The sequence below is a fragment of the Apteryx mantelli genome, chromosome 13, assembly GCF_036417845.1.
Source record: "Apteryx mantelli isolate bAptMan1 chromosome 13, bAptMan1.hap1, whole genome shotgun sequence".
Lineage (NCBI taxonomy): Eukaryota > Metazoa > Chordata > Aves > Apterygiformes > Apterygidae > Apteryx > Apteryx mantelli.
The window spans coordinates 19,248,883-19,276,416 of record NC_089990.1 but is presented as its reverse complement, the minus strand read 5'-3'; the positions used below and the strand labels follow the sequence as shown (position 1 = coordinate 19,276,416).

The 27,534-nt window shown below is 35.9% G+C and overlaps 1 protein-coding gene across 2 annotated transcripts; it reads right to left on the bottom strand.

The window, feature by feature from the left end:
- On the bottom strand, positions 1 to 25,546 carry XIAP (X-linked inhibitor of apoptosis). Of its 2 annotated transcripts, none has more exons than XM_067304281.1 (7): positions 25,474 to 25,546; positions 10,288 to 11,194; positions 8,618 to 8,717; positions 6,626 to 6,704; positions 5,930 to 5,963; positions 4,414 to 4,614; positions 1 to 2,963 (listed from the first exon to the last, which is right to left on the bottom strand). In XM_067304281.1, exons 2-7 carry the CDS (start codon positions 11,159 to 11,161, stop codon positions 2,770 to 2,772), a joined length of 1,482 nt encoding a protein of 493 aa, XP_067160382.1. In that variant the 5' UTR covers positions 11,162 to 11,194; positions 25,474 to 25,546; the 3' UTR covers positions 1 to 2,769. The 2 variants fall into 2 exon arrangements, with proteins under 2 accessions (XP_067160382.1, XP_067160383.1); XM_067304282.1 differs by lacking the exon at positions 25,474 to 25,546 and adding an exon at positions 12,566 to 12,625.
- Between the last annotated feature and the right edge of the window lie 1,988 nt (positions 25,547 to 27,534).

Sequence of the window (27,534 nt, the reverse complement as noted above, 5' to 3'; positions counted from 1 at the left end):
CAATTTAAAATATATTTATTGTCCTTACTAACATTCATTTAAAATTAGTAACAGTTGAATTACAAAACCAAAAACCAACATACTATTTATTTATTTATTTTTGCATGTGAGAATCAGATGTGTTACTTGAGGAACAAATGGATTGCACTTTATTATAAATATTTGCAACTTTGCACAAGAGCAACATGTCAGTTCTGTGAATGCTCATAAAATCACAGCAAATATTAAAAAAATAGATATTAAATTTCTGTATATTGCATTTCAAAGTTTTATCATGTGAAAAACTATATTCTGTATAAAGTATCATTACATATATTTTTCAGTGTGTATCCAAGATAAAAATTTTATATACACAGAACATGTATTAGTAGTACCTCCACCAAATAAAGAAGTCACATAATTGAGTAGAGTGATCATAAACCAGCTGTATTTAAATACAAAGATATGATAACTTTTAAATTAGAGGATGCAGGATTAGTCTAGTATAAAATATTTCAAGTCTTTTAAGGTGACAATAGCTAGAATAGTTCTTAACTTTTTAATTTAAATAATGCAAACTGACAGGATAGACTGACTAGAACAAAATGAAAGTTTTCTAAAACAAACTGTGCACTAAAGACAAAAGAAAGGATTTTAATGGAGATGAGAGTTTAATCTTCTCTTATTAAAAAAAACAACAACAAAAAAACCCAAAAAACACAGAAGCACCACAAGCTGCTAGCAGAAAAAAGAATTAGGAAAGAGCCAAACATTACAAATATGAGGAAAAAAAACCCAAACAATAAACGCTGTTTAGTGTTTATGGAGAATTTAAAAATGAGACAGCTCCTTTCATAATCAAGGGCAAAAGGTACATAAAATCTCCTTCACTTCTGCTGAGTTCTCCTCTAAGGAGTTAAATTAACATTCATTCCATATATACGTGGATTTCTGTGAAAAAACAAAGGTTAAAAATAGCTCACTGAAGCCAACTTACATAGGTTAAACAGGCATATTAAATGGGGAGACAGGAATTATATATCAAAACAAAAACTTGCAAAGTAACACTAACAAACATATAAGATGAAATTTTCAGCAGCTGGTTTACGCATATTCTCTGAATTATGTCACAACCAAAGGTAAAGAAGTAAGGTAACGTTTTCAATCATACATAATATTTTTGTGAAGCTAACACCTCAGATACTATATACACGTAAATAAGTAGGTGAATTTCTACAAGTAGCATATACAAGTCTTACATAGTGCCTGATTCTGTACACGAGTGAAGGAACAATCACATAAATATAGCTTTGCATTACTTGGACTTTGCCAAATCAGGTCCATGAAATGAACTTACAGAAGATATATATTTGCCTTCTAATATCAATCTTTGCATACAAAAACTCAATTAAGAAAGTAACTTTAAAAATGTTAAAATGTATGTAGAGCTTGACAGCAGAAAAATTTAAGTAATGCCATATGATTACATCCTGGAATTAACTGCATTTTTAACGTTTACAGGCAGCACATAAAATGAACTTAAGAATGAGTGTTCTGATTAACATGATGACGTCCATCAATTAAAACTTCTTTCTTTTGTTAGGCACAGCTATACAGAGGCAATTTTTTTTTTTTTTTAAAAAGGTTGAGTAGTTTAAAAGGGGTCTATTAATTATGAAGGTGTTGCTAACTTGTCAATCCAGAAAGAAAGAAAAGAAAATCAGGATTAGAGCTATTTCTTTCTGTGTGTTGCGTATGTTTGTTTAGCCTGGTTGTTAATGATTTGGAGATGGGTTATAGAAGTTTACAAGCATAAATACAAATGACATGAAGATAGACAAGTTTCAGTGGTGATACAGGCACCTGATTAAGGATCTAGGAAATATCACCCTCTGGCAACCTTAGCTGGAAAAACAACAGGAGTCAGTATAGCAAAAGTTCTTACTGATGTTCTAGAAATATAACTCTTAAGATGTGCAAGAGACAAGAATAAAATTAATAGAAAAATACTAACCAATAACACCGGACTAGTAGGGGATAAGACCTATTTCCATCAAATAGGGTATTTTAACTAGCATCTTAATGAATCAGAAAGAATTTTAACTCTAGAAAATAAATTCAGACATTAAATATTCAGAACAACAACAAAAATACTATTTTAAAGCAATTTACTTCCTCTCATTAAAATGTTTTTATCCTTGCCTCCACAAAAAAGAAAAAGTTAACCTATTCTATTTTTGGTAAATGAGAGCTCAGCAAATGAATTAACAGAAACATAGCCTATAAGTAGATAGCAGGAGAAAAGAAATCTACTTTTCACTCAGTACACTTTCTGAAACTTGTTAGTGAAGCAAGCAGTGCAGCATAGCTACTACTTAATCAGAACACTCAGTTTTCCCATGCCATTTTATGAAAGAATATTTTTTAACTCCTGCATTTGTACTACATTAACACAAGTGTGAACACTCATACAAACAGAAGATCTGAGAATACAGTAACAGTTATTTTAGGTTACAACTGCAATTGAAGTAAAAACACAACAAACTAAGCAGCAATAAGGAGGCAGTTGAATATGGGTACTGTAAACAAAACAAATCTAGCAGCTTCTGACTGTCAACTCATAGATTTCAGGATGCTGATTAAAGCTTTATTGTTTACATTATCTCTAAAGTGAGATGCTCCATAAATGCGTGTGCTAGACTGCTGAACACCCAACCGTCTGCTATTGCATTACACATATTTAAAGCAATAGAGCAGGAGACATTTGCATTTTCAGTACTGTATATTTGACTAATACATAAAAATTTTCTGTCTTTTTATAATATTTGTACAACACAGCGGGCATTTATCAACTGCTTCAGCACATTCCTTACAAGCAACTAGGTGACCACAGGGAATAAGGACTACCGATATGTCTTTAGCCATGCAGATTTTACAAAGCTTTTCTTCCTGTAAACGTCTCAGCTTCTCCTCAGTGCTAAGATCTAAGGAAAATAAAAACACAGAAAGGAGTTAACATACTTTATCATAGCATCTAATCTCACTTTTTTTCCTCCCCACACAAGCACTAGGTTTTCTTCCTAAGATTTAAAAGTCACCCCTTTAAAAAGAAAGAGAAAAATACAAGAAATAGGAAATAGCTGCAACTTAGAATTCCCTGTTCACCATTTTGCATCTCATTACATCTCCCAGACCAATACAAGATATATATATGTGTGTGTGTGTGTGTGTATATATATATATATATATATACACACACACGAGTTTAAAATATCTATGGAATCTAGGATATGCATATCTCAATCAGAAACCATTCTTTTCAGAGACTTCCCACTGCCAGCTTTCTCACTTGTGCAGAAGGTGAAAAAAAAGCTCATTGCTACTGGTTAAATAATTTGTATTTCACCTTTCCAGAGAGTTTCCTCATTTAATTACCTTCCATGTGATTTCCTTCCATGCCTTTTTTTAAATGTCATACTTCAAGAGCTTAAAAAATTGTAATACGGAAAGAACCAATTTTGCATTATACATTAGCTCTACACTATTCCAGTATGGTGTATTTGAAAACACAAACCTCAAAAGGCTTCCCCTCCCACTTGGGAAAATCTCCCCACAATCAGCAACAAAAATAACACTTTTCTTCGAAAATTCTTTTTTCCCATAATGTCCATTAAAAATCATCTTAAAAAGAGTAGGCTGGTAAGATCTCTGTCTATCATGTCAAACAGATGGTCTGTTCCCTCCCTGTGAATTCACCCATATGTGTGTCTTAAACTACAATTCTTCTGAATCAGAAATCTTTGTTTGCACAGCCTGTACCACAATGCGTTTCTGAGCATGACTTGGGGATCCTAGCATGGCTGGAATACAAAAAGTTGAGAAGAAACACCACCTAGAAGTACATTATTTCTTATTGGCCAAGAATGAAAATGCTTCAACCTGCTATTGCAACTAATACAAAGTTTTATACTTGAAAAATCTTAGCAGGGGTATTACATATTTTTGGGTTGTGTATACCGAATATTTGACAGCACGCTATTAAGTTTATTTTACTTTGCCACCAGAGTTCCACATCTATATTTTTTTTTAAACAAAATGTGATTGCCACAAAAATTATGACTTTTTAATATGTATAACCTTTCTAAGAAGCATGATAGACTATTACTTCAACATTATCAATTTTGTAGAATTAGTACTATTCTGTTATTTTGTAGTAGACGGAATACTTGTAAATGCTAAGCTCAAATATTTTTAAACACTTTTTTCAGCACTTTTTATATCAAAAAACACTCAGTTGAATTTTATGTTACAATATTGTAACTTCATATTAAGCCTTGAATCAGAAGGTAGAAAAATAACTACAGGATATATTTTATAGACTACAGAGCTGTTATGAAAGTATGCATATAGGTTTTTGTAATTTAAGAAGTTCACCTTTCTCTAGTGGGCTTTCATTTGATTTTTCATCCGTTTTATTTTCTTTCTGAGCACTTATTAAGTCTGCTACTAGATCCTCAACAGATGTATAATTTTCTCCAGACACTTGCACTTTCTTTTCCATAATGTTCCTAATCTCCAACAAGCTGAAACCCATGCGTACGGCATTTTGTACCAAACGATTTTGTAAGAGATCGTCTAAAACAAAGAAGAAAGGGAAAAAAAAAACAACAAAAAAAAAACCAAGAATCAACTTGAGTATCTAACAGTATTCACTATAGTCTTCTAAGACACCTCTACAGTATTTAGCCAGGGAAACTACATTTCCAATTTGAGAGTTTTGCTAGTTGTAAAAACTACATTGTAAAAATGCAGAAAACTGCAGATTCAAGATTCCTTCAATACTAGCTTTTCCAGGCTCCCTTCATCTATTTATAATAGAAAAGTCCTCCTAGATTAGGTATTCAACATCAACTTCAACATTTTTAACAAAACTTCTTAAAAAAAAGTTGCCTTATTTCAGTTATGAAATTCGTGATGTTAATTAATGTTAATTGAGATTTATCCAAAATCCCAAGGCACAATAGATACCTAAGTTTGGGGCAGGGGGATAGGATACTTTCATGCATATGGTGAGATAAACCAATAAACTGAAATTATAAAACGAAAACACAGCACAATAAGCAGTCATTCAATGATTTTGGAAGCAAGCCTCTCCACAGTAATACACAGGACTACTTTGGGAAACTGTTTTTCAGTTGGGCTTCCTCCTCCCTCTTTTCAATGGAATTTTTTCAATAGGTTTGTCAGCCATATGTCTTATTTCCCATTCTTCTGATTGCATATAAGTAACTGATTTCTTCTTTACTTCATGAAATTGTTCACAGAGCTAAATTTTTTAACCTAATTCTCTCATACGTAAGCACTGTTTTGAGAAATTTCTAAAATAGGTTTTGTGTAACCACCTTTATTAGCAACAGCTACCATTCCCTATGAAGAAGCTACTCAGTTGTCTTCCTGCTTTCCCTTTACATGTCTTGTTGTATTATTGTTTCATATTTGTGAGAAATGTTGCAGGAACCTGTAGTACTGGAACACAAAACAAGCTATTTGAGCTTTCTCAGCTTACTGCTATTTAACAGACTAACTCTTCCTCCCTCATGAAAAGCAACAACGATTATTTCATGTCAATGTTCTTTAATATTCATCCCACAGCACTACTAACTCAATACTCGATGCTTACTAGCTATAAAGGTCAGTATGCATACTACAGGTATTTCTTTTATGGTTTACAGGCTTTACTTTATAGTATTTATCTAACCACGTAACACTAGGTTTCCCCTAAGAGAAATAAAATTGCAGTTGTTGAGAAGCAACAAAGCAATGGAAGAGTACCATTCAGCAATTTACCTGCCGCTCTTTATTTAAAAATGGTTGTCTTTGAAATTAACTATTTCCTTTACTATCCATGCAAATATGGATAGTCCAAAATAGATTTTTTTTTAATGGATACCTTTAGGAAGTATTGTCAATTCAGCAGCTTCTATCTAAAAAACAAATATAAACAGACAAAATTACAATTCTGGAGAGCACAGAAGGAAAGCTACACAGTTCCAAAGACAAAAAATAGTTATTTGAGCTGTTACTTTATTGAGTAACACTGTATGCCATTATTAAGAACAGATTCAAAAGGGATCAGTGTTTTGTTAGCTGTTTTTCATATTGTTTTATTTAAATTCTCTTTTAACCCATCTTGGTTATAAGTAATATGTATATGATTCTTTGCCTATGGAAGAACTCTAAAATAACAACAGATTTATTTTTTAGTGACTGTATACAATTTTAACAATGTTCTCACTATCAACAGAAAATAAAAATTATCTATTACACTCAAATAAAAAAATTATCCATTGTAAACCTTTGGTTCCCAGGCTACAAAAAGCACCATTTCTTCAGTACCAATATACAACATACACAGGTACCCTATCTCTTATCCATAATCCACCTAGGGACGACTACGAGATCTAACACCTCTGTATAACAGAACTGAAATACATTTCAGTGTCTTCTGCTTCCTGTCAATGAAAGAAACAGTATGATGTATGATATTCAAGTGATAAGAAGAGTGACTTCATACTACAGTTATATGTAATTAAGATTTTTTTCTATTTTCACAAAACAGTATTTGGTTGATAAGCAAGGCACTTACCGTGGAATCGCCACATCCATCTCTTAAGTGAACATTATTTATAAACTCTTGTCCCTTTTCTTCTCTCAGGAACCTGCACCTATAAACCAAAATATTTAGTTATACGAAAACTGCATAAGAGGCAAATAAAAATTGATTACATGATTTGAAAAGGTTCTATACAATTCCTACATCATCAAGAATGCTTGCTTTGAAATCTTCTCTAAATGTTTAAATGACATTATTCATGTTGATTAAACATTTCTATAAACACCTTGAATGAAAAACAATTAATCACTTCAGCAATAAGCATCTCTTTCACATTTTTAGTGAAACAGAAAGCTAAATAGTTGTTGTCCATGACATCTGTCGCCACAGCTTTATAAAAGTAAAGACTCCAATGAAAGACTAACATTACTTTAAAATGTTGGTTCTTTTAGCCTTTGTAATCAATGAAAGGCAGTCAATGGTAAGCAGGGGCCTTATCTGTTTTCTTTTGCTATTTTCCAACCACTGGGTATGGTTCTTCCCTACAAGAAGATGAAGAGAACGCCATGACTTTTCGATAGTAGCTCACTAGCTCAGCAGTTATTTTATCTTCAGCAGTTCAGGGACATACATAGCATCCTATAGGACTCTGAAACACTGCTACTGAAGCTGATGTGTAAAGAAATAAACTTCTTGTAAGACAGTTAATGATATGAAAGGAAGTGATCAGATCTGGCATAACTAAAAAAAATGAGGAGGAGTGAAACATAGCAAGAAAATTTATCTTTTAACTATTCGCAACACCAAGCCAAAAACTTGGAATAGCTTATCATTCAATTGGGAGAAACTAATAATTAAAAGCTGCCTGCACCACTATCAAAAAAACAAGGATCAGATAATGCATAAATATTAACTTCCAGCTTCCGGAGAATCTTTCACCACAGAAGAAAAGTTTGGCAACTATCACATAAGAGAGAGAGATTTCTCATCTTTTTATACACGTAACTAAGACTTTGCACTTGGACAGCTTTTATCCACCTGTAAGAAGCAATGAGTCATATACTATTCCTTCTTTTCTCAAGATTGATTTAGTACAAAACAAGCAACCTTTCTAAAAATTACTTCTAGCTCTAGAATCCTCAGTCCTTTAAAATTATTAAGCAGCACATTTTGAATTCAATACCACTACTGGCTTCTTCAGGTTTGCTTGAACCAAGGCAGAAGTTTAGTCATTTTGTATCTTGACATAAAACAAAAACTTTGCCAAGCTATTAGAATAACGATTAGCATAGCTTGCTTGGATAATGAGACAAAGTCAAACCTGTATTCACAAAAATTCACTGTTCTGCTAGATGAGATGGCAGTAGGTCCAGACACAAAATCTTCTCTTCTCTTTAATAATTCCTACAAACAAGCTATAAATACAATCCTGATTGGCTATAAATACAACACTGGCATAAAGGTAAAGAATTTTAGAAGGTACATTTTCATAGCAACCTTTCAGAATTTGATCACCCCTAATGAGTCAGTTGTCCCCTCAACCACTTGAGATTTATTTCTTTCCCACACAGATTAGAAGAACTCCCACCTACCTGTCAAAGATGATATTCAATTAATGCCCTCTTCTGAGGCTGCCAATGTATCACTGAAGGATATATTAATGCTTATACATGTAACAGCAGGACTACAGCAAGGTGGAACAGATGGAATAACAAAAATAAGGACCTCATGCAAAAAATTCCCTAAAACCTTTTCTTCTTACTGAGAAGGAGAAATGTAACCACTGAAGACAACTGTTATGCTTTTGGTGCCTACGTGACAAAAATGAAGGATGAGAAGAGAGTGGAGAAGGGATGAGAGTAACTAAAAAAAAAAAAAAAGCAAAAAAAAGCAAGTTCTCTTCGTAAAGCTAAACAATGTTAAGCCATAATCATTCTGAAGTCTTTATTTGTTTATTCTGTCATTAAGATGTACTGTAAATGAGACTCAGACATGTAACAAGAAAATACAGCAAAAATACATTACCCAGGAAACCATTTGGCATGTTGATCCCAGGGGTCTTCATTTTCCTTCCACTCTTGCAGTCCTCCACCACAGTGGAAGCACACAACATGATCACCATTACCTGAGGAAACACCCGAGGATAAAGTCACATGCTTCTAGGATGCATAACAACAATTCTTCAACTAAAACTCTACATTACTAAGAAAAAAGCATTTATTTTAATAATTAGCAATTACTACTAAAAGGAACTGTTTTAAATGAGGACATTATAAATATGATCTGAAACAAATGTTCAGAAAATCCTTGTGCTTAAAAAATACAAAATAAGAGTCACACAAAATGTTTCTGAATTTTATTTTAGCAAGTAATTATATAGATAAAAATAGAATGCTAAAAATATTCTATTATCAGATAGCACATTCCATTGGTACGCAAGCCATTAAGTATTCTACCACAAAGAATTTATTTGAAAGTAATTGATACAACATTATCTGCCCTCATGACCAGTCTTCTGTTTTCTATTTAAATCACAGTTAAGCAAGAGTGGAAATTATTAATAGAAACAGAATTCAAAGGGATGTTTATATGCCTTTCTGGTCCTCCATTCACTGTTGAGATTAATGGACTCCACATGGCAGTAACTGACTGAGAGGATGCTCGAAGAAACTGAATTCTCTCAGTTTTGGCACAGTGCATACTGCAATCAAAGACTGCAACAGAAACTGCTTAGATATTGTGTTTATTGAAATGAGAGGAGGCTACAAATATTGACCATATATCACTGATACAAGAATATATCAACAGTTTTATTCAGGGCAACAAGTAAAACAAATGGACTCAGATTAGAGAGTTCTGAAAGCTGCTAAGAAAAAGGCCAATTAAGATGAGTGCAAGAAATTATCCCTGATAATCCCCTTTTCTTTGTGGCCTAATAATAGTAACACTTTGCACTTGTACAGCATCTTTTGGTCAAGAATTTCAAAGAGCTTTATCTGCAGCATGCAATTAAACCTAATACAGAACTATTCACCTTCTCCAGGTAGGGAAACCAATGTACAAAGATATTAGAGTCTTATTCCAAGTCATTCACTATATTTCTAAGATTAAAAGCTCTCCCACTCTAGAGTCATTTTCTTCCTCAAGTTTTTACAGTAGATAAAAACAGTATTTGATCTTGTTTTAAGTGTTGGGAAGCTATGATAATACAAACGCATAATAACCAATTAAAATGGCACACAACCTGGACTGCCTTGTTCGCAGGCCTGTATATAAACCACAAGTCCATCTTCTACTTCTTAGACCCGAGCACAATATCTGCGGGACAGCATTTTAATTTTTCTAATGTTAAGTTGAATAATTGTCATTGTGAAAAATATCTTAAGACAGTTTTGTAACAGGCAAGGAAAACACACTTTAAAGTTTTAATGCTAAAAAATAATTTGTGGCTAACTTCATATTTTGCTATTAAAATATTTGATATGATGTCATTTTATAAGAGTAAAAATTATGAAAATAATAACTTCAGGTAAAAAAGTAGCTTACAAAACAAGTAAATACAATGAATTTCAACTCTTAACTAAGCACTGAGTTTTGGCAAGTCATTTGACATTAGAATTAGAAATTCTTACTGAAATCATATTATACAAAGTTTTTCTTGTAAAAGATATTACCAGTTTTCAGATCTGGCTTACCTATGCTATAGAACCCAGCTTTGGCAAGTTGCTCCTTGTTAACGGGGTATCTCCAAGTTAAAAAGGTTTGTATCCGTCTTTCATATTCTGCCATAGATGGATTCCTTGGATACTGCACATCGTTTAGATCACTTCTCTCAAGCTCAGCACAAACAGCTTCATTTGGAACATTTCCAACATCCCGGCCCAGGACAAAAAAGCATCTGGGAAAATGCCTCTTGTGTTCTGACCAAGCTCTATCACTAGGTTCCCAGTTTTTCAGTTTTCCACCACAACAAAAACATTCCACTTGATCACTAACACCTGTATAATAAAGTCCAGCATTAGCTAATTCCTTTGGTGTTAACAGGCCATAGAGGGGCCAGTTATGAAAAGACTTCAATCTAGCTTCCTCACTGCACATTGCAGGGTTTTTAGGATACAAAGTATCTGACATATCCACAACCTGCCTAGTTCTCAAAAGGTAATCAGCTTCGACTTTGGATGAGTCATCTAAAGCACAGGAGTTGGCTGAACTGCTGGAACAATTTTCAGTTCTATCCTGGTGGTTCGGGACAATAGGATGAATATTATTTTCCAAAAAAGCAGATTCAGTAATAAATTTGCAATTTGGGGAAAGGTTTTTGTGTCTTTCAAATGCAGAATCTCCATGCTCCCATCCTTCAATAATTGTATGACAACTGAAGCACTTCACTTTATCACCTTCTCCAGTATACACAAAGCCAGCTCGTGCTAGCGCTGATGCTGAAACTGGACAATCAAATGGAAATTTAACAAAAGTTCCTAGTCGGTAGTGTTCCTGTGCCCATTCCTGGTCACAACCTGTGTCTGAAGTGGCACAAGCTTCAGAGTTTTCTGGGCCGTTACACGTCATCTCTTCATAAGCAGGGCTCTCCTTTCAGATTCCCTAAACAAAGCATATACTTTTAAATTTCATATACAAAAGAATCTGTTATACACCTATGCAATTCTGGAAACTGGCTAAACTAAACTAGTCATCCGTTACATATTAAAAAGATGTCTTCTCCTTTTCCCTACCATCTCACCCTCCTCCCCTGCCCCACAGAATAAACAACAGAACATTAAAAAAAAAAAGACAGACAGACAGACAGACAGGAGAATCATGAAGTTTCCCAGAAACACATTACCAAATCTGATCAATAAAAATTTACCTGGAAAATATACAGGTTTATATGTTTATAGCTTTAAAAATAATGTTCTATTTCTTAACAAACAAACATTACAAGAATGGAATTAAGAAATTATTTAACAAAAGGGCTGAGCAAAGCTCTACAAAAAGGCTTTCAAACCTAAAGTATGAGGTTACTGAATTTAATATACTGATCTAAGCCAGATCACATTTGCAAGATTTTACAGCCCAATTTGGATTCTTTATTTTTTCCTTTACTAAGGCCATGACCACCATGTCCATTTGCAGATCAGTGCATTAACTGGCAACATCATCATCATCAAAAAGAAAAAAGCCTTTGGATTTGTGTTTATGTTGTAAAGACACACACCTCAGTTTTCCTTTTAGCAAAATATCTGATTAAATGAACTAAGAGATGATTCATTGGGGCACTTTACAAAGGTACCGGGCTCTACTTTTAAGATCAGTGTCTTGGACCAACCAGCACTAGTGTTGATGCCCAGCATACCCCTTCCCTTGCTGCCCACTCCCTCAAAAGTACCAGTTCCCAAGTCTCTGCCATCACCTCAGCTTTTCTTCTCTTTCTCCTTCCCACAGGAAGGTCATTAGCCCTACCACCTGTCCCACATTCCTGTTTCTGCCCACACTTTGCCAGCATGAACACTGCTAGCCCTGCCCTCCTGTGCCAGAAGGCTGCAAAACACTGAAACGAGCCCCTTCGTTCATAAGGACGAGAGAAAGCAACTCGATTCCCACTGGTCACGTGCAAGAACCACAAACTGACACAGTCATGACTTTCATCCCAAGATGGATGAAGTCAGAGCACAGTAAAAGTTCATCTCTTGTTCTGACAAGTGTAGTGATACTAGTATTTATTTTCTTAGGTCTCATGCAAAATGCAGGCTACTGCTGATAGACATCGCAAGCTTACTCCTTTATTAAGTGGTAAATTAAATTATCAGGAGACTGTCCAAATAAACTCCATTAGTATGAAACAATAATAATTCATCATTTAGCAAAAAGAAATGCATATAAGAAAGAACAAAATGTATTTATTCATTTATTTAACCAAGTGTCTTTCTCAGTTTTCTATATGAATCCTGAAATATCTCTATTTCCATTCCTCACCTTTATGAGGTAGATCATCAGGTACAAATTTTGCAGTGGCAGTAGTGCTATGGAAGTAATAGCATGGAAAGCTGGAAAATTCAGGAAATAGTCTCAAGAACACTAACGGTCTATCTAAATCAGTTCTTCAGCAGTGCTTGGAAAACACATCTAGAAAAGATTTATTATTTGCAAAGATGTTTCATTCAACAGAAAGAAACTGCACTCATTTCCGATATATAACTGTTCCATATAGTATATGACACAATTAGAAGCATTATTGCTAATACAAAGCACTCAAAAAACAAAAACAAAAACAAAAACACAATAGTGTAAATCATAAGATTGCCCTAATATTACATAAAACCTTTTATTAAAAACTGCAGTCTGGAAAGAACATGAAGAAAAACAGGAATTTTCCAAGATTCTTGACTAACAACAGAATTTGTAATAAGAACATACCTAATCTTGTGATATTATGATATAGCTAGAAGAAGTGGATATTAATTTTCCACTGAATGAACCAAAACACAGGACTGTAGATATATCCAGAATGAAAGGGAACACACTAACTTAGTTTCTTGTGGCAGGAACAAGATGTATTTAACAGCCAGGTCATCTGTATTGCCTTCTTCTGTTCTTGCCAGGAATATCCGAGCTCAGATATTTTGGGCAAGGTGATATCCATTTGGGCAAGGTGACAGAGTCCTTAAAGTTAACTGTCATAAAAATTAGTGCCCAAGAAAGGAAAAAGATACTGTTAATATGCCTACTGCAGCAAGACACTCCCCTCAAGAGATACACAGAAAATCACGTTCCTATTACTTTAATCAGCAATATGCTTTACTGACAGAAAAAAACCTACATTTCTCAGAAAGAGAAATAAATTTAATGAGATACAGGAAGCATTGCAAATCAGAACTGTTCCCTGGTATGCACTGCTGAAGAGTTTAATCTTCAACAGGGGAGGATCCTACTTACTCTGGAGAGGTCCAACAGGACCTGTCAACTGGAATGAAAAATTTAGACACCTAAATTCAGTTGTTTTTCCTTTACAGCACCTTTTGCTGAAGGAAATAAGGTCATGCAACCAATTCTGCCACTGTTTCAGCAAATGCTGCCCAGGTGCAGAGCTGAACGGAGAGCAAGATAGAAGAATCCTTTTCAGGTACAAGTCAGACTCAAACTTCAAGAGCTGTGGTTTCTTGTCCTACATACTTTGAAGTCCACAATATATTTAGAATAAAAAAAGAACATCACGCAAGTTTACTATTTAATAACTATAATTTTAAAATGCTAGATCCTAATCCTAAAAATACTTATGGATATGCTTCACTTTACTACCAGTAAAAATGTCATTAAAACCAACAGATACGTTATATCTTTTCTTACTTTTATTCCCATAAAAGTCTGCCAGATTTAGAGCACAGCCAGGAAGCAAATTACAGTTTTAGTTCCTCTCCTAAAGGACATACTAAGATTTTTAGCACCTTACAAAACCACTGTTTTGGTAGCAGTGGCCATTAAACTGCACAAGAAAAAAACCTGCCATTACGCCACAACAAAAATGGCATATAATATGGAAAAATAGTACTACACTTCTTTTAAAAATTCCAAAAATATGCCTAGCAATAATCTTTTCAATAAGCCAACCACAAAGTCGGAAGGCTGATTCCTCTTTTAGCTGTACCATACAAATACATGACATGCCAAATCATCACGTTCTGTGGTCAAAGGACATTTCTCTTCCTTCAACCGCCTCCCAAACTACCAGTGATTTATTTGAAAGAGTACGGAGAGCTCGCAGGACAGCCCAAGACTAGAAGCAAAGCTAGCATCTGATCTTGAGATTGCTCACCAGAAAATTTCATATCCCTGTAAGTAGTTCCAGTTGCAGAAGTGCTGGAGTGTGGTCCCTCCATCTGAGACAAAAATACTTAATGAACATCTAAATAACTTGCTATTGGTGGAGCTTCATTAAAAAAAAAAAAAAACACACACACACACAACTACAAACAAACACTGCAGCCCACTGCTACTTATGCCCGTTACTGGTATGTGTTTTATATTGGTAAGATACATAAAGCTAAACAAAAACTGGCCATCAGTATTATATACACTTAACACTTATCATCCTACAAAAACATCCTCCATATTGTCAGCGGTTTTTGTCAAAGATTTCAGTTGAACGCTCATCACACACGCACAAAAAAACCCCTTTATGACAGCTGCATTCACTCAAACAGAAGCGCTCACTCTTGAGACACTTAGAAATAAAGAAAAAAAAAACAAACTAAAAGAGCCTAACTCTAAAGACATCTAAAAACCAGCATGCCTGAATTTGGCGCTGAGTTTTGTTCTCACTCCTCCTTCCTTCTCAACACCTGCATTAATATTGATTTTAAGCTCTCTGTAAGGTCAACACAGATGTTACAATCACTACATTTGCTTATGCAATACCAGACTTAGCCACCACAGGAAGGGCAAGATCTTCCTTAAAGTTCAGGAGGAGGAGGAGTAAGCATTGCAGGATCACTGCATCCTTTGCCAAAACGACACAGATGATTAAACCAATAAGCAGGTTGAGAAAACATGACGTTAGAGAACCGGCGTGCTTACTTTATGTAATCATGGATACCTGACTACAGTTCTGAGTACCAGCTTTAATTATTTGTGTAAGTCATTTTGAGAGTAATGTAATGACTTATAGTGTGTTTTTCTGTTTTAGTTTTTTTTTTTTTTTAAGAGCTTAGCAAATTAAAAAATAGCTATAATAAAATACATTGACTGACTTACAAATCTGACCTAGATGACTGTTTTGACTTTTGAAGGGGAAAATCAGTCATTATATGTAGCCATACAAAAACTGTTACAATATATATATTTATATATGGAAAAACAAACAATTTTTATAACACAAATTTAAAAGCTCATGCTTATTTGCTTTTAAAATCTTATTTTAATTCCTCTAGCATTGTTTCCGTGAAGATGTCAAACGATCTTATGAGATTATCATTGCTACTACACTGCATTCATAAAATAATTTATTTTACTCAAATAGCCTTAGCTGCACACTAATTTTATTTCTTGCAAGCCTAAATATTTTCCACTAGAAGACTAACAAAGACTACTTTGCATCTTTCAAAGCTCAGAAACTCCTTTCAACATGTATGTTGAAAAAACAAAACAAATACATATGCTTTCAATGTATGAATAGCAGTATCTTTATTTGTTTTACACATAGAGAAACAAGTTGGGAAACTGCACAAAACACAACTCACCCTATTGATTAAAATTTTTAACATATTAACTTTTTGGTTTACATTTATTTTAAAATCAGAATAGTGCAGAATAATACCTCTCTTTGTCTGCGGCATACAAAACAACTAATGCAAATCATAGATGATCTACTCCGCCAGTCTCTGTACTTTGCCCTCCCTGTCCTTAGTGAAAGGAGTAAAAACAGATTAAGATTGAAGTCTGATAGATCTCAAGAATTCACTGGAGACACAGAGGTGCCCTCTTGGTTTCTGTTTCTTTGTTCTTACATATTATTTGGTGACCTCTATATCATACTCTGATGATGAGTATGATATATCAAGTCACAAAATAAACAGTTAAGAGACAGAATTAATTATGCTTATATTTCTCATAAGCTACCTACTTGTTCTACTTTAAGCACCACTTTTTAAAGTGCTGCATTATCACAACTCATCTTTAAATTATTCCATTCTGTGAAAAAAATAAAAAAGTTTGATATGGCAGTAAACGTATTGAATCAAAAAGTTCTTTTTTGTTATAGCTTTATGCTGGCTTCCCATACATTTTACGTTTTTATAAACTGAAAAACTAAAACAGTTACACAATAAATGGAACTTTGGAAGTTCCATTCACTCTCACCTTGAAGGTAAAGGAAAGACCTAATTCAGCTATTCTCAATCCATAAATCAGACTATGGGAGCTCAGTATCACAGTATTTCTCATCAGCTGCATGTTTTCAAGATCAGCATTGTCCTCTGCATGGTATGCTTGAAATCAGCAAGGGACAAAATAAAATGTTCATATGCACCAGGTTTGAATTTTACTACAAGCTTCATGTACTTGCTTACAGTAAGTCATTATTTTCCATAAGCTAAATAATATCTTATTACTAAAACAATTTGAACAAATATTCTATCTTGAATAAAGTCCAGATTGTTTGATGCCCTCTGTCAGGGGATATCCTCAATTCATACTTATGTCGCAGCATCAAGCTTAGGAGCTACAGTACTTTTCTGGACTCTTTCAGTGAAACTTTTTTCCCCCCACAGACATCAGAAAGCTCATGAAACCTGACAAGACATTTTTCATTAAAGAAGCTGAAAATCCTGAGAAACAGTATTTCAAGGAATTGGCAAACATCTACTTTTTAGAGAATTTCATTCCAAGTACTCCACTTCTTTTAGAATAGGTTGATTTTCAGAGTGCCTATAAATATATAATGTTTAGTTGTGCATTTTCTCCTCTTCCCCTGAAATAACTTCTCACCTTGAAAATATGGGCAGAAGAACTCTAAATATCACATAGGTGGTACTGCTTATATATGACAGACTTTACTAGCAGAAATAACGCCAAGAAATTTAAACCATTATAAATCAATTTGTATTTGTTTTATTTGAGTTACTTTGTTGGTCCTCTTGGTATTTCTTGGAAATATGTGAGTGTTTTAATGACACTAAGGAATTGAGAAGGAAACACTTGGGCAAAGAGACAAAGAGGGATGAAGATCAAAGATTGAACCAAAATATTAGGATGGAAATTATATACAATTAACTGACATGTTCTTTTTCAGTTTTATCATTTCAGCTAATTGTGATTAATTTTAGTTAACTGTGAGTGCTAGATAAAAATAAGCCAGTAGAACTACCTAATATTCTGTATTACCCTCAGCTGCAACAGCAATTACAGAACACCTAACCACAAACGGCAGCAGTATCTAAAGCAGACAATACCTCTACGTTCTGTATTGAAACAGTTTTAACTATTGAGGGAAAATACGGTTGTAAAAAAAAAAAAAAAAAATTGATAAAGTGTTTTTAATCAATAATTCATCACTCAGAACACTGAGACTAACATCTTTATTCTTTCAAAAAGTATTACTTTTCTACAGTACTATCAAGACTTTAGTGCTCCTTCTGTTAACATGGTGTATAAAAAAAGCACGTCCCCAACACAATGCTAATTAAAATACTTGTCTGCCACATTTAGATTCTCTAGAGATATGCAATCTGTCTTGACCCTCACAATCAAAATAGCATGAAAAGCACACAGCAAAATATTAATAATTAGTACTGATAAAAGGTCCAACCACCACAAATCAATTCTTTAATCTGAAATACCTATTTTAAATTATATCAACCACATTATATAATCTTGATCTTTTGGAGCAAAAGGATTCAACCATCATTCTGGAAGCCCCTCTAACACACCTCTCAACACTGCAATGACAGAGGCACGACAAATCCCTCAGAGGTATCAGCCAGCCTTTACTATGCTCCATCCACATCCTGAAGCCCTTTCATTACGGCATCCCCTCTAACATAGCCATTTTACATCTCTCAGTATTGTTTTATCTGAGAGAAAAAACCATTTATAGCTTAACATTAACATACTCTGTTAAGCATCAAGCCAAACAATTTGCTTGTGTAAGCATCTGCTTTAAATACAACATTAGATTTAATTATTTCTACTTCAAACCTCTGTTAAAAGCAACCCTTCGAAGTATAAGATTAAAACCAGACAGTTGCTTACTAATAATATTTCTACACAGGTATTTTAACATTCACCTTACAAATTTGTTGGAATAATAATTAAGAACACTATCTTGCACCATAATAGCACTCACACAAACATTAACTGCAGAAGAAAAATAACTAAAGAAAGATCAATTTGGAACAGTTTATTGCTGAGAAACAGAAATTAAAAATAGTAAGCATCCAACTAACATGTGACACAAGACTTCACAATACACACCAGTACCAAGCCAGTTCAGGGAGTAGAGTTTGTGTGTACAGAAGTTACCTAAGCTTTTCTACATCTAGATTTAATTAATCTCATACTAATTAAAAATACAAGGTCCATAAATTTTAAAGTTAGTCTTCACTTGTACTACTTAGTAAAGAAAATAAAAAACAAAAAAACTCCTATTATTGAAGCATTAGATATCTTCTTATATATGCAGTGAGTAAACAAAGCCTATTTCAGTCTGAAACACTTCCAGAAGCTGAGACAAGTTTAATCCTGCTTTAAATATCTTAAGGTTTTTTCCACAAGACACTTCCCACTTTCAAGCTAAAATACAAATTTACAGAGTCAATTGATTTAGTTTCAACAGAAAAAATAAAGACAAACATTTTAAATGCTTTAAATTTTTTTGCTTAAGAACTTACTCAAAATGCAAAAACATGTAAACTGTGGTTTTGCAAATGAAACATTTACAACTGAGTTTTAAAAATAATAACAGGTATGATTTTATGTGAAAACATGATATCATCACATTACCAAGAACTAAGATGCTTCAAAGTAAAAGAACTGCTTTTTTTTTCTCAAGTATATTTTATTAGACACGATTATTTCCATCCTTAATCCTAAATCAGATTGGCATTATAAGGAGTTATTTTTAATTCTTCTCCTTTTCCCCACGACAAGCATGGCAGTAACCTTCAAGTCAGACACATACTTGCACCGCCTCCTGTTCCTGACCAAAGGGTACATTAAGCAGGGAGCTGCTACTACTTGGCATGCTCACTATGAGAGCAATGTTAGTGTTTATTGTTGACTTGATTTTGAAATGTGAGAGTGGTGCAGCAAGTAAATATCAAACAGAACATACTGTACCAGCTGACACACTGATTATGCATATGTCACTTCACTGAAGTTCACTTTGCGCCTGCTCAACTGCAATTAGATCAAGGAGGACACGTTTCTAACTGAAAATGTATTTATAAGGCTTCCTAACATAGGAAACAGGATTTATTTAAACAGTGTTTACAAATCTTAGCTTATTTAAGTATCAATAGCTATTTTAAAAAGTGTTTTGTTTGGAGAGAGTGCTTTATTTTATAAAATGACTATATGGTTACACAAACCCCTCTGATTCAGTGTCAAATCTTACATAAATGTATCAACAACACGACTTTTCTAGGGAAAATTAATCTAGCACAGCTTTGTCTGTTTTTCAGACAGGTCCTACTTAGCTTCCCATCAAGGTTTAATGTGGTAACAAGTCAGTCAGCTGCTCAAGGTTATAGAAGACTGTTAAGATCCTCCTAATACTTGACATTAGTCACAAAGATTTTTTACACTCACTCCATGAATCTTAGAAATAAATATAAGCAGGCCAATAGAAACCTACCATTTTGAGACTAATTTTCATGGGATATTTTTCTTCAGGAAGAAATCATTTGGGTATGGGGTAAAGCAACATAAGTGAAGAATAGATTTGTGGCAGTGCTCTGAGTAAATAAGTGGGACAAATTTCTACCTGCAAAAGGCAAAGGAAAATATTTGCATTTGTCAACTTGCAAGAAAAATGTCTTGAGAAGAATTTTAGCTACATGTATGAGGAGGAAAGAGTAAAGATCAGCTGCTATAGAAAAAAAGAGCATGACCTAGATGAAGCATAAGAGGTTCTACAGAGCTGTCAGAAGTCAAAGATCAGACACGTCCAATTACAGCCCTTAATGAATGTGTCATCCAAAGTTACCAAGGAAGAGGAGTGAGTGAAGGTCTGGGGAAAACTATTTTAACCCTATTGCACCTTGCTAGGGTCTAGTACATGGTAAAACATGGGATAGATGTTGGCATTTTAATTATGGCAGGAAAAACCCTTTCTAAAGCACAGGTTTAGATATGACAATTGCTGGCACAGAAATAAACTGCCTACAGATGACAGTACCTAAAAATAAGGTAGAGGAAAAAAAAAAATCCACCAAAACCCAAACCTCAGGCCTACTTAAAAAGAGATGGAAAGAGAGACTAAAGGGGAAAGTGAAGAGCAGAAGACAGAATAATTGCTAGCACCAAGAGCACAAGATTTCAAATAACCATAGATCAAAACAAAACAAAAAAGGAGGAGCAATCCTGACAGTCTAAATTTGTCTGACAGTTCCACTAGGATGAATGTTTTATTGGTGGCATAATTGGGAATATAATGAAATACTTTTCATGAAAGGCACTGTATTCTGGTAGATCATATAGAGGTCTATGATTTAGCCAATTTTTAATTAGAAATCCACTTGAATTTTACCGTTTATGCTTAACAACATAATGTAAGTATTGGTTTTAGGTGAATCATATGGAATGAATAATTTTAACACTTCTGTATTTTTTCCCCCCACTTTGGAAAATCAGCCCATCAGTTTTTCCATCCAGTTTCCATCTCCCCTACCAATAACTTACAGAGGTCATGACAAAAATACATTTCAAATTTTGTACTACAACAGAACTATTGTACAAAGGGAAAATAAAGATATCAACATTTTTCAAATGATTCTTCATTTTTGTACTGTACATGTTTTAGAAGTATAATTCAAATGAGTCTGAGTTTTAAGTTGTTTTTATGTTTTACTTTAGAATATCTAAACTCATTCACTACTGTACTCTTAATGAGAATTTGATTTAGCTTCAAATTCTTCCTCAAAGAAACTGCGATTACACTTCCTGAACCTCCCCTTTGATAGAAAACAGTTTAGAAGCAGTATTTAATACAATTTGAAACTTACTTCCATCCATGAAAGCCTACCAATACATATGTTTTGGGGGCTGGTTTGTTTTTTAATGACACTACTGTAAACTAATCTCATCAATGTTAGCAGTCTCCAAAATGTGTTAGAAAGATTGCAGTTCTTTATAAAGCTACCATAAAATTCCTTAAGGAAAAGGATCCATGCAGCTGAGCTACAACAAAACAATTAAAACAAGCAAGCTATGCAGCTCCTATCCATGTAAAAGTGGAAATTACAAGCTACTTTCATCAACTATGAAGCAAATGAGCTACATATAAATATAACTGAAATACAGAAAAGTATAATTTTGTGATTATAATGAGTATCACTACAGAAATGTAACCTCTGAAAGCTGAGTTACTGCTTTTTTGGTTAAGAAACAAAAAATTATCACTCAACAGGAGTGCATTAAGTAGAATGGCCAATACTGAAAAATAGCTAGCAAGAACTGCAGTGCATTGGGATGCATCTTCTTTCTTTAGTATGAGCTTTGCTCTAGCTCCCATCCTTTTATTGTTTAGTTACAAATCATTTAAGCTTTGCACTGAAGGAAAAAACGGAGAAAAGAAGGCAGCTTTCATCAAGGAGATATAATGAAATGGGACTTAAGCTATAGCAAAGTGATTAATGCCATAGGAAAAATACTGAATTTTCTGGATTCTAAAGAAAACAGTAAGTTATAAAGCTACAGAAGCACACAGAGCCTATGACATCCTGCATTATCCATTCATACAGCAGCTCACTTCCCTCACAGCTAATACTTCAGACTATGTGAGTACAATGCCAGTTAGTTCATTATTCACATTAGTTTAATGGTAGCCTGACAGAGAAGCAGCATTGTAATACTTTCTCGTATCACTATCATGAATGCTTCTCCATTAATAAATGTGGTATATTTGTGTAATTTTTTTATTGCATATGTATATATACACATCTTGTAAATTCAACTTAAGAATATCTCTTCAATTATTTTTTATACTTTAATTTGAAGCCTATCAGGAAATCTGGATGACTTAGGGATTAATTCTAATTATAATATTGTACCAGAAGTGATAAATGAAAATTGCACTTGTTGACAACACTTAGCTTGCTCTTCTATTTAACAGAAACTATTCAGAATATAGAAGAAGGACAACAAACTGCAAGATATATGCAGCTTCATTATACATTTTATATAATGGAGTGGCATTGCTCACTATTGAGAATGGCTTCTTGACTTAAACAACAAGATCCCATTAAGCAAGTTTAAAATAGAAGCTGCTCTCTAGTAAAGAAGATTTTGGATAGTCTTCAAGTCCCAAATTAACATGGGAGGCAGACAGGTTCTCCTGTAACAATTTTCAGTTGTATGCTTACAGTATTACAATTTCCATTTCTAAAAAAGGAAATGCTCCCAAAATTAGATATGAAGACTCTCCCTTCATGAAAGGGGCTACTGTCCCTTCCTCACTCACTCAAAAGCACAGCAACTTACAGGGTGCTAAAGGTCTTATTGTTGGTATCAGCTTGATAGCTAAGCAAGGATAGAAAAGGCAAGAAGAGGCAAGAAGAAACATTCTGTGGCATAGTTACAGCTATTATGAGTTATCACCAACAACTCTTCCAGCATTTTGGGTCCTGAAGGACAATCCAATTCAAATTTTGTGACATTTCTGCAGTCTTAACATACCTTCCACTTTCATGCACAACTAGATTTTTTTTTCCCCCTGAGGTTCAAAAATTCTTCTATTTCTGGAGGGGAGGGAGGACAGAGGAGAGTGCAACAGCAGACAGAATAAGATCCAATGATTCAGCCTTCTCTTCTCCCTCCCAGGGAATTCTGCATTAGATTATGAACTGTATTTCCTGAAACTCTTCATCTCCCTGCAGCTGTCTCTTTCCCACCCTGGGAAAAGGATAGCAACAGACATGTTGAATAACTATCATGGGCATGCAGATGCCTGAAATGAAGTCCATATTCATACTTCAACTCCAAAAAGTCAGATATGAACACACGTTTTCTAACTGCTCTGATAACAAATGACAAGTCTGCCTCATATCAGTGGGAGCAGTCAAAAAAACCAACAGAACTTCTTTCACTTTTGTTGCTGGTTACAAAGGGCAAGGTCAGAGGAGTCACAGAACTATTAACTTGTTTCTTTTCCCTTCCTCTTTGCTAATGCTATAGGTGTACAGTTTTCTAGGAAAGAGGTATTTGGGTGTTCTTTAAAGGGCCCCAAAAAAACTGCAAAGCATTCAGGTAGACTGCAATAGGAAGCACTTTGGAAAAATCAAAACTATCCAAATAAAAACTTAACCAAGCAAACCCACCACTTGAAAACTTGTTTTTCTTGGAGTCTGTAACTTCGTCTTCCATGTTATGTAGCAATTTAGTTCATGATGCACAGAGTAAATTAAGTAAAGTCTATCCTACTCTCCTTTGTTAAGATACTAAATAAAAAATGTATTTGACATTTGTCTTGATAAAAATATAAGGGTTTTTTCCCCCAGTTGGTTGTTTTTCCTTCCAAATTAGTCTAGTGTAGGAAGATCTTGTAGTTTCTGATTGTTTGGAAAACAAAATGTTTCCACTTAGCTATATGAAGTACTAAAAACATAACATGAGTTTACAGTAATCAAAGGATAATAATGCAGTTCTGTAAAACTATCTAAAACCAGTTTAAAGAACAAATTTAGACTCTTACAAATTTAGACAGCTCTTACATCCGTCTATATGGCATCATGAAGCATATGAGCATCACACAGACAATACTACAGAAATGAAAACATATTAACCGTTAAGAGAAAAATATCAGCATGAAGACATAACAGTTATGCAAAAGAGTATTTTAAAAGATGTCTGCTACTACTCACTCACCAAGAGGACCAATTTCCAAATAAGACAAATAATGGGATCTGCATTAAGAAAGGGTACCAGTGGCAACAGTAGCAAAGATGTTAGAGAGAAATACAATGGAAATAGAAGACACAAACAATGGAAAACTGCTTGAATTAAAGTTTGAATTCCAACTGAAAACAAATACACATCATGAATGAACAAAGTATTATTGCAGAAAAACTGAACAAAATTTCATTTTTATGAACAAAAACCAGGAAAAGCCTCCTAGAAAGAGATGAGTCTTTAAAAAGTGGGTAAGGGGAGACAAGAAAGTTTTCAAATTTGTCAAAAGAAACAATGAGGACCACAAAATTGCATATTAACATAAATGATTTTTTCTTACTCATGTAAAGAAAGCACAACATTTTATGTTCTATTTAGAGAAAAGTCACTTGTGGAACGTTAGACAGACAGCCCTCTGACTTCACATTTTTTCCATGATTTTAACTCTCTCAGGACATAGTCTCCATAAAGGCAGCGACTCAGTTGCCAAGACTGCAGATGACAAGTTGTCTCGCCTTTGCTCTATTAAAGTACAGGCACTCTCATATGTCAAAAGATAACCCCTGGCCAACAGACTTTGTCAGACCTGTAACACCCCGGGAGGTTTAACAGACCTCACAAAGACAGGCTTTTTCATTAGAAAAGCAGGAGTCCTCGGTACAGCACCACTTTATAAGTGCTTATTTCGATTGTCCCACAATAACAGTGAATTTCGCGGGGCCCTTCAGGAAGTACCTGCACTGCTGCAAAGCAACGCTGGAACTTTAAAAAACCTCGGCTGGATCGCAGCACTGCTGCCACGAGCCCCCGCGCAGCCCCAGCGGGCAGGGGCGCCCCGAGCGCCGCAGGGAGCCCTCGGCGCACGGCCGACGCACAGGCCAGAGACAGCAGCCACATGCGGCGGTACCTGCGGCTGCGGCGGCGCGGCGCGGCGAGTGTCGCGGCCCGGTTCGAAGACCCGCCCGGCGGCGGGGGCGCCCCGGCGGGCAGGCCAGGCCCGCCCCGCCCCGCCCCGGCCGCCCGCAGGTCTCCGGGCACACGCCGCGCTCCCCTGGCAACGCCGCCCGGGCAGCCGCGTCCCCGCCAGCCCCGGGAGCGCGGCACCAAGCGTGCGAGGGGCGGGAGGTCCCCGGGCAGCGCGGCGGGAGCCAGCGCCCCTGCCCCCGCGCCGGGAGCCCAGCCCAGCTGCCGCGGGCACCGGCCGGAGCGGGCAGCCGCGCGTCTGCCCTGCCCGCTGCTCGCGAGGTACCGACGGCCACGGCCGCGCCGGCCCGGCAACTCACCGCGCCGCGTTCCCTCCCCTGCCAGCACCGGCTCCGCGAACAGCTCAGCAGCAGCGAGCACCGAGGAAATGGCGGCTCCCAGCATGCTCTGCGGCCCGCACCCGCAGGCAGCGGGGGGCAGCGCCCCCGGGCGGGCTCGTGGGCGCGCGGCAGCCCCGCGCCCGCCGGCGGCGGGCGGCATCTAGCGGCGGCAGCTGGGCAGCGCCGGGCGGCGGGGCGGGGCCGCCCCCGGGCCGCGCCCCGCCGCGCCTCCGCCCGCGCCGGGCCTCCGGCCGCACCAGGCCCTCCGCGGCCGCCGCCGCCGGGCCGCGGCCTAGCCAGGACCGAGGCACCTCTCTCGCTTCAGCGCCTCGAGCAGCCCCGCTCATTTCACTCGGTCCTGTCCAGACGGTGTCTGCTTTGGATCTCGCTAAAACCAGCGCTGCCCTTGCTGGATCTCTTCCTTTGTGCCCGCCGTTAACTGCTTTTTCTGACTTAAACCTGTGAAATATGTGGGAACCGAGTGGGAAGGGGAGTTCCCGGTCCCGTTTCGGTTGGGCCTGCTGGGCCCTTCCGAGCCTTGCAGATGCTGTCAGCAGCCTGCTCACAAGACCGATACCAATAAACTTGCAAGCTGGATATAAATGAAGCGCGGTTAATTAAAACTGTGGTTGCTATTTTTGATAGGATCATGAAGAGTCATTCTATAATGAAGGATAGCATGAAAGTGCAAAGTTTTATTTATTTTGAAATCCATAGATTGTTCTTAATTGGCTACACAAGGGAACTGAGAAATAATCTGCTAGATGCTGATCTTTTAAGTATTCACTGAAGATACGAGATGCCTACTGAAGATACTTAGTAGAGTTTGCACTGTTACAATTGTTTCTTAATGTCTTATAATAAATTATATGAATATTGAAACACAGGTAATGTTAAAGCACAGGTAGTGCTACCTATTATTAAGTTTTCCAAGGACTTGTCTTTTTGGACTGCATTTTCTGTAGCTATTAAACTTGTTAAATTTCATTTGGACTAGAATTTCCCAAGTCAGATAGAAGCCTCAAGCTATTTTCTTCAGTAGTTGTAACCAAAATCATTTAATCATTTCCAAGACTAAGACTTGTTTTGCAATATTAAAACATTCCATTAACTTTTTTTTTTCCCCCAGAAACTCTCAAGTGCCCTCATGATTGATGCAGCAAATTTAATGTAGTCAAAATACTTGGCTTTATGTAGGGGACATACTTTCTGCTATCCTCAACAAAAGCCAACTAATTTGAGTAATGTTCTCACACTTTGGTGTTTTCTCACTGTGCACATGCTCAGTAGAGACTTAATTTGAATTTTTGTATCTTTTACCTCTGAAGATTTAGGGCAGACCGCTTGGGACAAATTCAAAGGCAATGAATCTAATTACACAATATGCAAGAATGATTCCAGATTCCAGGGCTTAGACTGAAAGCCCTTTTGGATAGGGATTGTTTCTCACTTCATGTTGTCCAGCATTTACTGAGAGACCCCAATTTTGTTTGAAGCTTCTGGTTGCTAAAAGTAACTATTTAGATTTAAAAAAAAACCCAAAACTCTAACACAAGTAACTATAAGAATTGGAAGATAAGAAATCATAATGGAAAAGAAAAATTTCTCTAAATTTCCAGAATAAAGACAGTAATGCTCCTAAAATGTTTATCTTCTATGAAAGCTAGTTCTTTGTTTTCTGGTAAGTTTAGCCAACTTAAATTTTAGTTTGAAGTAAAATTCCAAATCAATCAATTGTACTGTAGGCCAAAACTAGCAATGCCTTCAGTGACCTAACAACATTAGAACTAACAGTATTAAGGTACTTTTCACTGTAGACAGAATTGTAAAATGTTAATTTTGGCCTACAGAACAATTTACTGACATTCTATAGGGGTAGTCTCATTGGGCTTTTTTGCATGCTTTTCGTGGAAGGACCGGTAGGCACTACAGTATTGCCCTTAATTGACTACAGAGCAATTCCATTTGTCCTTAGATTAGTTTATTTGAGCATCTTTGTCTTATTCTTGTCTTTTATTCTGAGATGAATTGAGAAAAAAA